The sequence below is a fragment of the Rhinolophus sinicus genome, linkage group LG04 (genome assembly GCF_036562045.2).
Source record: "Rhinolophus sinicus isolate RSC01 linkage group LG04, ASM3656204v1, whole genome shotgun sequence".
In the NCBI taxonomy this organism is placed as follows: Eukaryota; Metazoa; Chordata; class Mammalia; order Chiroptera; family Rhinolophidae; genus Rhinolophus; species Rhinolophus sinicus.
Genome location: NC_133754.1, coordinates 161,825,281 through 161,840,858, shown reverse-complemented (window position 1 = coordinate 161,840,858; position 15,578 = coordinate 161,825,281). Strand labels below are relative to the sequence as shown.

The 15,578-nt window shown below is 38.6% G+C and overlaps 1 protein-coding gene across 2 annotated transcripts in view; it reads left to right on the top strand.

Moving 5' to 3' along the window:
* The first annotated feature begins 1,941 nt into the window (after positions 1-1,941).
* The window catches only part of TEX10 (testis expressed 10), a 42,225-nt gene continuing 28,588 nt past the window's right edge, over positions 1,942-15,578 (top strand). For both annotated transcript variants that reach the window (XM_019729233.2, XM_019729232.2), the window contains exons 1-5: positions 1,942-2,137; positions 5,536-5,724; positions 7,237-7,949; positions 8,339-8,582; positions 13,103-13,215. In XM_019729233.2, coding sequence (XP_019584792.2) covers positions 5,545-5,724; positions 7,237-7,949; positions 8,339-8,582; positions 13,103-13,215 — 1,250 coding nt within the window. In that variant the 5' untranslated portion in view covers positions 1,942-2,137; positions 5,536-5,544. The remainder of the gene's footprint in view (positions 2,138-5,535; positions 5,725-7,236; positions 7,950-8,338; positions 8,583-13,102; positions 13,216-15,578) is intronic.

The window sequence follows — 15,578 nt, the reverse complement described above, 5'->3', positions numbered from 1 at the left end:
TTATCAAAGGTCTATTCTGCTCAGATAAGCAGACAATCCTTGTAATTATTGAGTTCATCACTTCGAGTTGGAAAAAGCCCGTCTTCCTGTACATACTTTTTATATCTTAAAACAGAGGTTGTGAACTGGCAACCTGCTCATAAGTATTTTGTTTGGCTCACACAGTGTTTTAAAATAGGACACAAAATGTACTTGCTCACCAATCTTTAAAGATCAGATTTCTCATAAACATTTCTGAACTTGTTTTTTTTTTTTTTCCTTGAAAACGTGATTTGCATTCCCTTACCTTAACAGTTGACTATTGCTGAAGACGGGCTGCTTCCTTTAGCCAGGTCACCAGCACTTCTGTCAGCTATATCACCAGGCCCACTTTGCCACAGGCAAAAAACAAGAGTGGCTAGAGCAGAGTGCAAAAGAAGACAGTGGTAGGAGGACTGCCTGGAGGTTAAGGGACTCAAAATACAGCAGACCTTGAGGCCCTCCTAATAATACTGGCTTTTACTGCAAATGAAATGGGAAGCTATTGAGGGATTTTAAGCCAAAGAGTGACCTGACCTGACTTAGATTTTTAAAGAATCACAGCTGCTCTGCTGGTATTAGACTGTAGGGGGAAGACACTAGACTGCAATGGTGGAGGAAGGGAGACTTATTCAGAGGACTTCTACAGTGATCATGAGACGGTTTGGATAATGATGGCAGCCAGGGAGGTGGTGTTAAGTGGTGGAAGTCAGGATGTGTTTGAAGGTATAGTCAACAGATTTTTCCTGATGGATTAAATGTGAGTTGTGAAAGACAGAAGCCCGGCCCAAACCCCAAAGGTTTTGGCTTGAACGACTGGAAGGATGGAGTTGCTATTTGAGATGAGGAAGCTGGAGGAAGAGTTGATTTCAGGTGGAAAATCCGGAGTTCTATTTTGGACACGTTGACCTTGAGATGTATAGTGATATCCAACGGAAATGTTGAATAAGCTGATAAATAGGAGTTTGGAGTTCAGGGCACATGTCTGAATGGCAATAAACCTTTCATCTTCTAATCCAGTCTCATGATTTTTAATACCATACAATGCCATATAATCCTGATGATTCCCAAATGTTTATTTATAGTGGATTCAAAGAAGGCTATTGTGTGTTGCCAGGGAAAAGAGAAATGGTCATCATGGTCTGCCTCTTTATCTCTGATCACAGAATAGTCACGGTCTTAGTCCCAGAGCTTGGTTCTCTCCGTACCTCAGAAACCACTGCTCTGAATCTCTACCCAGTAACTGAGACTCATACCATTGTTAACTTCACTAAGTTTTATATCTGGTAGGCTGTAGAGACAAATTTGAATCCATACCTGGGGCTTTTTTCTCCACCCCCAACTGCCAGTCTTTCGCAAGGCTATCTTTCAAAGACCCATTCTCCTTGCTTTCTCATTCCCTTTCTATACATTTTAATCTCCTTTAATTTCCCTGGGCCCCTTTAATTTCAGTAGCAGGAATCTTAATGCTGAGAAACTGAAATATTAGGGAAAATCCTCGACTAAGAGTCCAGCTACTAGGTGTATTTTGCCCTCTGTCAAATAATTCTTAACTGCTCCATCCAGGTTAATGTCCCCAGGAATTCTATGGTCCTTGCAGTCCCAAACTTCTCCCTTTTTCAATTCAACTTATATTCTTCTTTGAATGTGCCTTTAGGTCTGAAGAACCGTGGTCGAGCGTAGGGAGAAAAGGCATGACGTCAAGCAGCTGTAACCTGGACGATATCCCGACGCAGGTCGGACAAGGTCAGGGCAGGACCCAGGACTCAGCTTTATCCTCACGTTTGTCCTCAGGTCCTGCACTCCCCCCTCCCCTACCAGGAGCGCCATGGGCTTCCGGTGAGGGCGCTCTCCCCCTGGGGGCGGGGCCTGCCACTCCCGCCTCCCAGCCTCCCGGCCTGAGCGCGGCTGCGGGCCGAGGTCACGTGAGCGCAGCGCGGCGGAGGAGGGGCCCTATTTCCGGGCGGCGGAAGGAGACGCGGCCGCGTGAGGACGAGGCGATTTGAAAACACGCTCCAGGAGCGAGAGCCTGTGGCCGGTGGGGCACGCTGTCGCTCCGTGGGCTTCCGTTCGGACGCTCTTTTCTGCCTCTGTGCTCCAGCCCCAGCTGGGCCTTCAGGTGAGCAGCCGCCAACCATGGGGCCAGGCCCGCCCTAGGCATGGGACTGCGTGCGGAGCCATCGCCCCCTCGTCGGGGGCCCAGGAGGGCAGGGCCGGCTGTGGCCCGTCTGCGCCCCCCTTCCCCCGGGGCCCGGCCACCGCCCCCCGCGGAGCAGGGCTGGGGTGCTGAGCCTCCGCGGGGCGGGTGCCTGCGGGCATTTGAAGAGCCTCAACTGACTGGGCGGGTTCGAGCGGTTTCAGGTCTGAGAGACTTTCAGGCCGGTGTGCGTTGATTGGGCCCCACTTCCCCGACTGTGGTCCTGACTGAGGTCCACCGGAGTAGAAGCAACGATAGTTTCTGAAAACCCACGGGGTTTTGATTCTGGGATGCGGGACCGAAGACTTGGGGTGGGGATGAGCAGCCGTCTGCTTATCGGCCCTCTCGCCATCCAGGTGTGGAGGGTTAAGCGCTCTGTACCGAGCAGAACCCGACCACCGGTTTGTTTTCTCGAGTCGCCCCTGCCTGGGGCATTTTATTAATGGAAGTCTGGTGTCTCGGATTGGTCCCCTCAGTAGAGTCTGGGGGAATTCGTGAGCGTAAAGGGTTGGAGAGGGTGTTTTTCAAAGGCTGGGTGCAGCGTGCTTTCTCCTTGATTTTTTGGGGGGAGGTGGGGGAGGGGAAAGAATTTGGAAATCAGGGTAATGAGGTGGCAGACAAATTAGCTGGAATTCGGTTAGGTTGAAATCCTGATACGCCAAGATCTCACTTTTGTTGAAATGAGAAGACCTACAGTTGGATTACATGGAGTTCAGTTTTAAAACTTTGGGGTTCACCTATGCAGGATGTCCAGTGATGAGAGAGAGTTCAGCCCTTGAGACTGGAGTACCTTCCTTCTGTTCAATACCGGCTACTGTAAGACGTGGCTTAGGCGGACTGTTGGATTTGCTGTGCTTGAAAATTTTTATTTTCAGTGAAAATAACAAAAACTGCTAATAGAACTTAAGAGTTCCTAGTATAAAAATGCTCTCTGTATACCATAAAGATAATTTTACCAGCTTCAAAAAAAGTCAAGGAAGGGCCATCAGCCGTCTTAATTTTCCAAACGGAGGGAAAACAGTAGTATGACAAATACAAAGTGATGGATAATATGGCATAAGCTTTGACAGACTGTGTGTTAGACACCAGTCAGGTAATCAGGTAATTAGTGGCAACAGATAGCACAGAGGATTGAAGGGTGGAGGGTAATTCGTTTGATTTTTCTGATTTATTTCCATATCTGGTACTAGCTATTAATAAAATTGTAGGGAAAGCTCACAAAAGTGTGCTTGCTTAATTAAGGAAAGCCATTTTTATATTAAAAGAGGCCAGGTGAGTATTAGGTCCTTCTTTTTAGGTTTTACTTTTTTTTTTTTTTTTTTTTAAGACTGGGATAACTAGAGGTGTGGGTGGGATGAAAACTTGGGAATGGCATGAATGAAATAAATTGAGCCATTTTGCCGCACAATTTCCCAGTGCTCACCTTAATTCCAGTATGGATAACGTAAAGCTGGTTTTGCAGACCTCTGTCATGTGTATGAATCCCTCTTGGACGCCTTAATAAAGGACTGACAAACCTTCCTAAGCCACGTCTTTAAATGGGTTTAGTTCTATCTTCACATGGTTTTGTGAGAATAGAGTGTTAATTTAAATAGTGCATCTAATATTGTGCTTGGTATGCACTAATCCTGAGATTTTAAGACAATATACATGTTTGTGCTTATAGGTTGTATGTTTATCAGTGTGCTAGGCACAGTCAGTTCTGAATGTTTTACAAATAGTGAACTCATTTGCTCTTCATCCTACCTTATAACAACTGTATAATGAAGTATTTTTATCCCTATTTTGTAGGTAAAAACTGAGCACAGTGGTTAACTACAGCTAGAAAGTTGCAGTCTGGATAAGAACCTAATCAGTTTGGCTCTAGAATCTGTGTAGCCAGATCCTAGCCCATGGACTTTAATGAAGTCACATGTGTTTGGACATAATTGTCATAGATCTTGAGCTGCTTAGTCTTGTATCTTCCATTTTATTACTCTCACAATAATGTAAACCTTCATTTCACTCAAATTTTTTGTACTCCTATGTATAGCATTGTGACTTAAAAAAAAAAAAAATAGCTGGGCGTAGGATAATTATGATAGGCCAGGAGAAGTTTTATTTATTCCAGAGGTAATAAACATACTCCAGTGGGTGTACAGTGGAAGGTAGAATTTATTGTTCTTGCAGCGTGTGGAAAGCTTCAAGAAGAGCTGAGCTGGTTCTACGTATAGGAGGGTATTTTTTAAATAGAAGTTAGCTTGTAGGAAGAAAAAGCTGGCGAGGAAGTTAGGAAGTACCTGATATGTCTAGCTTAGTTTACTGTAAGGGAGCACCTGAAAAACTGCGTGTTGGTCAGATTTGTGTTTAGAAAGAGCTCTCTGGTGACTAGCAAATGGGCTTCGGAGTAGACACTAGAGAGAAGGCAAGAATACCTGTGGGAAAACTATTGAACAGTCTAGGGTAGAAATAAAGAACTTAAGAAGTGGCCTGGGAATGGGTAGGAGGCACAGATCAAAGATTTTGTGTGTAAGTGGGAAAATTTGGATGTAGGTTGACCAGGTTGTGCCTGAGTTATTTATTATAATAGTGGCCTAGCTGGTCTTGTTCCTTATCCCTCTGTCACATTTTATTTCCTTTTATACTGTTTTTAATCCTGTTTTTTGGAAACTTTTGTTTTTATATCTAATTTTAACTTCTGGTGTTCAAAATGCTGGTGTCTTCATTTTTGTCTATAGGCTTATCCCCTCCTCCTGATCTGTACCATTTTCCTTGCTTGTGAATTCTCCTTGCTTGCATATCTGATTCTTACCCATTTTTTCAGCATCCCGCTTAGGTTCATGAAACTTGTCCTATTACAGACCGCATTAATAATAACATTGGTTTTCAAACTTTGTTTTGTTAGAGGTTCCTTTGGGGGGAATTCTAAGGGCCGGGAGCTTCCCACTAGATAGAAGGTATATCTCTAGCAACTCTGTGCTGCTTTCCAACTCACCCTCTGAGTCCCTACCCCCTCAAAGTTTTTCAAAAGCTTTCCATTTAGCACATTGCTTGACACAAGGTTCCATGGCTAAGAAACCTTGACAAATCAGTGGCAAGCCGGTTGCCTTATTGTTAATGATTCCTCTTTACAATCTTGGCTAAACTGATCTTTTTTTTGGCACTTCACAAAGGTATTTTCCATTTAATGTTTTCATCCTTTAGTATAGTCACTATTGGTTTTGATTCTTGATTCATTATCTTTGAATACATGGTAGAGTAATGTAAATGTTGGAAAATACTTTCTTTATTCTTTTATCATTTGTCTTTATCCATTTTTAAAATAAATTATTTTCGTTTAGCATTCAAGAATGACCAAAAAAAGAAAACGCCAAGATGATTTTCAAAAAGTGAAACTAAAAGTTGGTAAAAAGAAGCCCAAGTTAGAAAATGCTACTGTTACAAACTTTAAAACAAAGACTATACATCTGCCTGAGCAACTCAAAGAGGATGGAACACTTCCAACAAACAATAGAAAACTTAACATAAAGGTAAATCATATTGTTTTGATAAAGTTAGATTTTCTTTGAAATCATCTAGAATGTTTTTTATGAAAAGTTGTTTTAACTCTTAGGATTTATCTATAGTTGAAGTTTGGAATTCATCTGTTACCCAAATATGATGTTGCCACTGCAGCTTTCCCATCTCCTCCAGAAAGACTCGCTCAACTAAATCCACAGTGATTTCTCCCTTGTGTACTTATTTGATGATTTAATATATCATCTGGAAATATCTTGTGTTTAACTTTTTGATGTGTTTAATGTGTCAGGTTTTTGCTGTTTCAGTTTTCCAGCTGTTTTTGTAGCTCATTGAGATAAGATACTGTCTTCCTCATTTTTGAACCCTCATAGCACGTAGCTTATTACAAGTTCATAGTAAATCTGTGAAGTTAATTGATGTTTGAGCAATAGTTTTGCTTAAAAATTTAACAATTTTATTGAAATGTAATTTACACATGATAAAATTCACCCATATAAAGTGTACAATTCATTGTTTAAAATATTTACAGTTATGCTGCTATCATAGTGATCTAATTTTAGAACGTTTTTAATAACTTCAGAAAGAAGCTCTATACCTATTAGAAGTGATGCCCCATTCCTTACCCTCAACTCTAGGCAGCCACTAATCTACTTTATATTTGTATAGATTTGCTTCTTCTGGGCATTTCATATAAATGGAATCAAACAATACCTGGTATTTTGTTACTGGTTTTTCACTTAGCATGTTTTTGAGGTTCATCCATGTTATAGCATGTATCAGAGCAGTATTTCATTTCTTTGTGTTGTCAAATAGTGTTTTAGTACAAGGTATGTCACTGAAGTTTTATTACTCATCATGAGTTTTATTACTCATCAGTTGATGGACATTTGGTTGTTCTCTTTATGACTTTTATGAATAATGCTGTTACAAATATTAGTGAACAACTCTGTGGGCATATACATTTTTCAGTTTTGCTTTTAAGCTCCAAAGGTTAAATAATACCGAAAAGGTATTGGCAGTCATTGTTTTTCCCCACGGATTACGTAAATTATTCTACAAATAAAGTTGTCAAATGTTATACTCTGAATAAAATACATACACAAACTGAAAAACTATTTAAAATAGGCAGAAAAGGCCTGTTGGGTATATAAATGCACCTAACATATGTTTGGTACATAGTAGGTCTTTAAATAGTGATGGTGATCACTGTCATTCTAAATGATATCATGCCTAAGCCTGCATGCAGGTTATTTTCAAAAACAAAATTCTAACTGAAAATTATGTGATGTTTTTATTAAGCTAAAACTATTTTAAAGATAAAACTGTGTTTCTGATCTTAATAAAAGCTAAGTAACATTTGGAAATACTGAAGCAGTTTCCCCAAGGAGTGTGTTTACTGGCATAGTTTTTGTTAGCATTTTTATTTGAAAATGATATAATGTGTATGTGTGTGTGTATATATATAAGTGTGTGTGTGTATGTGTATGTATACCTAAAACCTGTATTTTTACATTTATTTATAGGATTTGCTATCACAGATGCATCACTACAATGCTGGGGTTAAGCAAAGTGCTCTTCTTGGACTTAAAGACCTTTTGTCTCAGTACCCATTTATAATTGATGCACACCTTTCAAACATATTAAGTGAAGTGGCTGCTGTGTTTACAGATAAAGATGCTAATGTACGATTAGCAGCAGTTCAACTTCTTCAATTCCTGGCCCCCCAAATACGAGCTGAACAAATTTCTCCATTTTTTCCTTTGGTAAGTGCCCATCTCTCTAGTGCCATGACTCACATTACTGAAGGAATTCAGGAGGACTCTTTAAAAGTTTTGGACATTCTGCTGGAACAGTACCCAGCTCTAATTACTGGCCGTAGCAGTATATTGCTTAAGAATTTTGTAGAACTTATTTCTCATCAGCAGCTGTCCAAAGGACTGATAAATAGAGACAGATCCCAGTCCTGGATACTTTCTGTAAATCCTAATCGGAGACTCACTTCTCAGCAGTGGAGGCTGAAAGTCTTAGTGAGACTAAGTAAATTCCTTCAGGCCTTGGCAGATGGATCCAGTAGGTTGAGAGAAAGTGAAGGACTTCAGGAACAAAAAGAAAATAACCATGCCACTAGCAACTCCATTTTTATCAACTGGAAGGAACATGCCAACGACCAGCAACACATCCAGGTTTATGAAAATGGGGGTTCACAGCCAAATGTCAGTTCACAGTTCAGGCTACGGTAAGAAGGATTTCAGTTATGTCCACACTCAGTTTTCCTATATTGAATTATAACTGCTGACCATTGATGGCTAATGATGGGAAGACATGCAGTTGTCTTTCATCGTTTTCATATAGTTACCCATGATTTGGTTTTATTTACTGATGGGAGGAGTCATTTGAAAGTATATTAACTTACTCATTTCTAGCAAAGCCTAATGAGAAGTAAAACTTGATAGTCTCTCGGCTTTGTCATCTTAGAATTTTATTTTTCTTACTAGTCTTGATCAATGTAATTATCAATTCATGGTACTTCATTTTACTGGTACTTTATATTTAAGATTTACATTAAGCAAGGAATAACAATTTTTAAGCATTGAATTTTTTTTCATTCTTACCCTTCCTTATTAGGTACCTGGTTGGAGGACTAGGCAGTGTGGATGAAGGCCTGTCATCTACTGAAAATTTGAAAGGATTTATTGAGATAATAATTCCATTGTTAATTGAGTGTTGGATTGAAGCTGTGCCTCCACAACTAGCTGCTTCTGTTGGAAATGGTATAGAACGAGAGCCACTGCAGGTTATGCAGCAAGTTCTTAACATTATTTCCCTTCTATGGAAACTCTCTAAACAACATGATGAAACCCATAAATTGGTGAGAACTAATGGGTTCTTTATTTTCTTAGTAATGCCTTTTATCATAAATAGGTGGATTAGATGTTAGCATATTACTATTAATTGGTTGTGCATTTTCCAAAAAGTTCCCAGGGTTTAACTGTAAACTTGTTTCTTTCTTTTGCCCCATACTACAAATTAAAACAGTTTTGTGAGATTACCTGAATATTTTTTTAAAAATTGAAAGTTAAATGTATAACTTAATGTGCTTGGTTTCATTTGTTTTCATCAGCTATAATTCACAATAAGGTTACAATTTGTTGATTATGGCAGGGTGATTATGTAGGAACATTGTAGTTTCTGGAGGCCTCTTATAGGATTAAAAACGTTGCTTATTAAGTAGTGTCTTCCAGTTTGTGCCACACAGCCAAGTTTAGCAGAAATGAACCAAACTGAAGAGCTCATAACCAACCCTGAGCTGTTTTTAAACTGCTGTGTTTTAGAAAAGAAGCTGCACACAAATTTGGTTAGTGTATGCTTTTCTTTTGATAAAGGATGTCAGGTCAGAAAACATTTCTAAAAGTTACCTTTACTGCAGGTAAGCTGTAGTTTAGGTAGGGTGTGAGTGAAGTTAACCAAAGTGAATTCTAAGTCAAATAGTTTTTTACTAGAAAGCTGGTAGTAAAGACATGTTTCTTAATGAGTAAATTTAACCTGCTGTTTGGGGAGAATTGAATGTTGGCATCTTTTTTTAAGTGTTGTGTTATAGCGAATATAATCTGTAGTGCATGGTACAAGTAAGGAAGAACAAGCTCTAAGAGCAATTGGTGTTAAATTAATATGGTAGCACACTTAACAAGGGCAGCTGCAGGAACAATACTTTAAAGCGAACCATCTGGTTTGTAGAAGAATTCTTGCAAGGACTTTTGACTAGGCAAGTGTGAAACCTTGAACTTGCCAACATATGTATAATAAAACTGATGAGGCAGTGTTTTGGTTTTAATTATTTTATTTCAAGCCGAAGTTTACATTGAGTTTGTGTGCGATATAAAATAAGACTAGGGATAAATTAAAAATAGTATTTGATCATCTTGAAAAGCATTATGTAATCATACTAAGGTGTGTGCTTAAGAGCTTGCTCTATTTCTGTTAACTACCCATCTGTAGGGATGTTTGATGAATTGTTTTTTCAAATAGGGTGGTATTTTGAGCATTTCTTATGATTCATTGCATACATTGGCAAGAAATTGATCATGGTTAGAGGTATAGTGTATGATTTTACAAAAGCAAACCTTGTCCTTTATGGCAGTTAATCTGTGATGTAGGCTAGTGACAGTAATAATACATACAGTTTCTTAGAAAAGTATAATTATTTCCGGTCTTGAGTAGATCTATTTTCAACTGAAAGGCTAAGCCAGAGATGAAAAGTAATGATATTCAGCATGCACCTAGTCTTTCCTTCATTTTTAGAAAGCTGAGAAATAAAAATTCTAAGCATTTTGGTGTTTGGTTACTTATTGGCACTGATGTTTATTATTGCTTTAATAATAGTATTTGGTAGGACCAAATGCAAATTCATTAATTGTGCTGCTTTTGGTTCATCTCATGCACGTAACACTGACAAAGGATCTAAACACTGCCTTAATTTTATGGATATTTAAAGTATGCTTTAGAATTATTCTGTGCTATTATAACACGACTATATTTATTAGCGTTTATTAACATGAGATACTAAGTTCAGAAGACTTCTGCTTAGATTGTTGAAGGCTGTGTAGAATACTAAATTGGAATACTGTGTGAAGTTGAAATAAACTGGGGGGGGGCGGGGTGTTAATTTAATTAGGAATGATATTTAAAAGCACCCACTGGCAGAATTCTCTAATTTACCTTAGCAAATTATTATGTTGAACTATAGTAACTGGATATGTTAGAGACATAGTATACATATGTATATTGTATAAAGTGACGTGAAAATTCATTTTAGTTTATTTTTTGTTACCACTGTCCGTTCCCTTTTCTCATTCATCTTCAGTTATAGCTTAGTATAAAATATTGGATGACTGTAACAGCTCAAACTTTAGGAAGAATGAAATGGCATTCCTTGGCCTTAAACTCAAGTCATGTACTACAGGCTGAATTGTGGCTTTTTTCTCTTGGAAAATGTACAGGTTTGCTATTAATGAATTGGAATCCTAATCCAAGGTGCAATCTTCGAATCACTGACTGCTTTTAGGTTTTGCTAAATGCATTTAGTTTGTTAGTATTTGTTACACAGTTGAGACATTTCATTTTTATTCAAGTAGTATTTTTTAAAATCCTTGTTAGGAGTTTACAATCTTTGATCTCTGCTTTGAAAAGAAATCTCAGGGTACATTTACTCTTATTTGCAGTGCCTGAGGACTCAGATCCTTACTGAGCTGAGTTTGCTTATTTCTGATACAGTATGTATATCCTTAATGTATAGGTAGTTTTAGAAGTGAAATACAGTTTAACATTAACTTTTTAATTTACTTGGGTTTTTATGCTCTTGTGTTAATAGCCTTAGGGTCAGTATTATAGTTATACACTATAGAAATTTTGTTGTGTCTTAGCTTTGTATTTTTTTTTTAACTTTTATTTAAGTGTGTTTTTTTCAGGACCCATCAGCTCCAAGTCAAGTAGTTGTTTCAATCTAGTTGTGGAGGGCGCAGCTCACAGTGGCCCATGTGGGGATCATACCGGGAACCTTGTTGTTAAGAGCACTGCGCTCTAACCAACAGGCTGCCCCTTAGCTTTGTATTTAATACTTGCTACTTTTTTGTCTATATGTCTTACATAGCTGTTGTCTTTTTCCCATGAGGATTAGAGTTTATGAAACCATGTACAATCATTTGTCAAAGATGTATTGATCATCTGTAAATGTGGCTATTTAAATTAATTCAGATTCAATTCTTCAGTCACACTAGCCACATTTTAAGTGTTCAGCAGCATGTGACTAGTGGCTACTTACTGGACAACAGAGAACGATTCCATCATTGCAGAATGGTCTGTTGAATAGCACTGCTCTACAATGTGCCAGGTGCTGGTCTAGGTTTTGGGAATGCCGAGAAACATGACTGATAAAGGGCTTGCCTTCACAGTACTTACTTTCTGGTGGGTTGATATATGGTACACAAATATATAACGTCAGTACTAGGGAGAAAGATGAAAATAAAGCAAGGTAAAGACAGACTATGTGCTGGAACAGAGTGAGGGGAGCTATTTAAAATAGGTGGTCAGGAAATGCTTTCATGACATTTGAATGTCAATGAAGGAGCAAGTCTTGTGAAGTCCTATGGGAAGAGCCTTCTAGGCATAGGGAACAGCAAGTGCAAAGGCCCTGAAGTGAGAACAAGTTAGACATATTTGAGGAGTGGCAGGAAGGCCTGTGCAAGTGACGTACTTGGAAAATGGTAGATGAGGGAGAAAAAGTGACCGTGGCCAGACCATGTGGGACCCTGTGGTCCATGGTAAGGAATTTGGATTTTAACCTGAGTGTGGTGAAAAGCATCGGATGGTTTTGAGCAGAGGAGTTTGATCTGAATTATGTTTATTTAACTGTAATATGTTGAATTTACAAATAGAACATTAATGAACTCACATGTGCTCACCATCCAGCTCTAACAAAATTGTGGAGCCCAAACTCAGACCATCCATCCCATGGATGACCAGCCTTGCTCTACCTACACACCTGTTCTCTTTCTCCTTTCCTGTATTATTTTGAAGCATGATTTATGTTTTAATCATGATTCTGGCTGCTTTGTAGAGAATTGACTTGTGGGGCAAGAGGAAAAGCAGGGAGACCAGTTAAGACCAGTAACCTAAGTAAGCGATAAAGGTGGTTTGGAGTAGAATAGCAGCTAGTGGTTAAAGTGGTGAGAAGCAGCTGGATTCTGGTAAAGCCAGCTGGACTGCTGGTGTGCATAGTGAAGGAAAGAGGAGCAAGGATTAATGTGTTGTGGTCTAAATGACAGTTCATTTTATTTATGTTAAATGTAAGGTGCCTATTAGAAATCCACCAGGAGATGTTGAGTCTATAGGCCAGGAAGAAGAGAAGAATCCAGTAAAGGATACCAGGAAGCTGTGCGGTGACTTGCTATTTTAGCACCTCAAGTCTCACATCCCAAGAAACTCCTCAGTCCCTGGCAAAATGGAATGGTTGGTCCTCTGGATAGGAGGAAATAAGAGTGTTGTAATCTGGAATTAGACTATTTCAAGTAGGAGAAAATGATACATTCACAAATACTGCTGAAGAACGCTAGAGAAGCTCATTGCGTTCTCCCTTTTTCTCTTAAACAGTAAATAAATGCAAGTAAAAGTAATTATTTAAACGCCAAAAAGATCTGTGGGTGAAAATTGGATGTCCTAACAGTTTATTCTGGTTTTAAAATTTGTATACATACTATGTCAAAGCAGAAGAGGTAGTATAATGGTAAATTTACAGTTGAATATTGACAGGTTATCAAATTTCTGCTTAAAGTTTTATTGGTTATTTTTAAATGGTGTCTAGTAGGTTTTTCTAATCTTTGCTTATTTTAATAGGAGTCGTGGCTTCGAAAGAATTATCTTATTGATTTCAAACACCATTTTATGAGTCATTTTCCATATGCCTTAAAAGAAATAACCAAGCACAGAAGGAAAGAGATGAATAAAAGGTATCGTGATTCTTTGTCACTGTATAGACTTGAGAAGTGGTTAACCTGAAATTATCAGAAAATAATTAGCCTTAACTTAGGACTTTCTACACGGTGTTTATATCTAGATTTTGTGAAATAAAAATGAAAGCAGTAGTTTGGCTGATCTTATACAAGTCACTTTACGCCTTGGGACTTTGGTTTAATTTTTTATGTGTTTTCACTTTTAAAAAAAATTTTTGTTTTTTTGAAATCTGTAAAGTGACTGTTTTGTGCTAAATGAGTGTCAAAAATTATGTAAATACGAATTTAATAAAATTTGCTGAGGTGGGTGGTTTCTTTGGGAGAGGCACTGTGTAATTATCTCTGAGCAAGAGAGTTTCTTAAAGTCGTCTAGTGTTGCTCTCATATATCAGCTGAAACTAATATCAGTATTAGTGTGTTATCAGTAACATAGCCTGAAGGAAGAATGAGAATTGGAGAAAAATAGTTTTCTTGTCTAAAATAAGCAGAAAGAAAGGGTTTTGGATTAGAAGATGGAGTTAACAAAATGTAAACCTTGAAACTATTTAAAATGTTTACATCAACTGAGAGCAGATAACCTAAAAACAAGTTATCTAGTAAAATTTGATAAGCTAGGTAGGTACAAGCTAGAGCACTAACTGCAGTTCCCTCAAGGGAGCAAACACTTGAAAGGACCTTAAAGTCTGTTAAAAGATTCTTAAAGTTGCCAACAGGAAGAAAGTGCCTAGAGAATCAATGAGGCTGTTTGAGCAGGGTTCACAGGATATGCTCAGAAGTGATAAGGCAGTGTCACAGGGAGATGAGCTTTTCATTCATTTACCAAACATTTATTTTGGATGCTTACTATAAACAAAGTAGCATGGTAGAGATAGTCAGATGTCTTAAGGTATACTCCTTGTTCTCCTGAGCGATTTTATAAAATCAGTAAAAAAAAAAAAAAAAACCATAAAATTGGCAAAAGAGTGTGCCATTGCCCAGTCAGGAGGCAGAAACCACATCAGTGATTTTAACAGAATTTAATATAAAAATTGCTAACTAGGTATGAACTGAAAAGACAAGGTAACAGTAAGATACTATGGAGGTAGCAATTGCAGGAAGTGGCTACTATCTCTAGGACTCGGAGAACAGAACAGGGGAGGAAGTCTGGAGGAAAGGCCATGAGAAGCCAAAACTCAAACCTCTGGAGAAGCGATTGGTCCTCAGCTGGTGCTAATGTCTTTGAGATCAGAAGAGGGACCCCATGGAGCTGGGCTCCAGAATTCTGCAGAGGAGGTTCTGGCTGGCTGGTGCTGGTGTTTCTTAGGGATGTGAGGATTGATGCTCATGCTGTGTCAGAAAAACTGCCAAGTGGAATCAGCTGTGGCTACTAGAATGAACTGCTGCTAGCCTGAAAAAGAGTTGTTGGGTTGCCCCAGCAGCAAAAGCTGAAGCAAACGCAGAACTAGGCAGCAAACAGAAAGGAGAGCATCCCTTCTTCCTCCTATAGCTTTTTAGTTTTTTCTATTACCCCCTTATTGGCATAGCCTAAAAAGAAACCAGCTGCAAAAGAAAAAAATGTGGCTCAGAGTCCCAGCCCCAGGTTCATGGAGCAGAGGGTAGAAGGTTGGGTTTGAAGCTGAGAAACAAGAGCTCAAAAACTGACAGGAGGAAAAGTGAATTTACATATATAACGTAAGGCAATATATAAATGTTAGTATGCAAGAAGTGTTATAGGAATTCATAGGAAGAGACAGATCCTTGTTAGGATAAACAGACAAGCTGTATTGAAGAGTAATGGGCATGAATATGATTTTAGAAGGCAGAAATGGAGCAAGGGATGAGAAATACTACCCGGAGCAGATACCCTACAAGGTAGCTATAGGATTAGGGTAAGGGAGAGCATCGGGCAGATCTGGGTCAAATCTGGTTTCTGCGGTTCACTAGCCTTGATGCGGAAAGTAATTTCTTGTCGTTGAAATTCATTTATCTTGCAGCTTTGATCCTTTTGGCATTGAAGACTTTTGGTTGGATATCAAAAGTATGTTTTAGAGAGATTAATTTATGGAGTAACTGGAGATGGAGAGGACAGAGTCAAATCGGGAGATACTTTCTTGAACAAGATGTTTTTCCCCCCACATATAATTGCTTACTAGAGCAAAATTTTTTAATCAGGTCCATAAATAAGTTTCAGAAAGTCTTTGAACTCCTGAATAGAATTGTATGTGTGTGTTTTTTCTTTTCTTTTTTTTTTTTTTTAGTAAGAGGTTCCATATGTAATTTTCATCAAAATGAGAGTAAATCATGGTTAGGATGTTTGGAATTTGGTAGACCATTAAATACAAGTAAATTATCCAGTAGTATATGGGTGTACCATCATTATT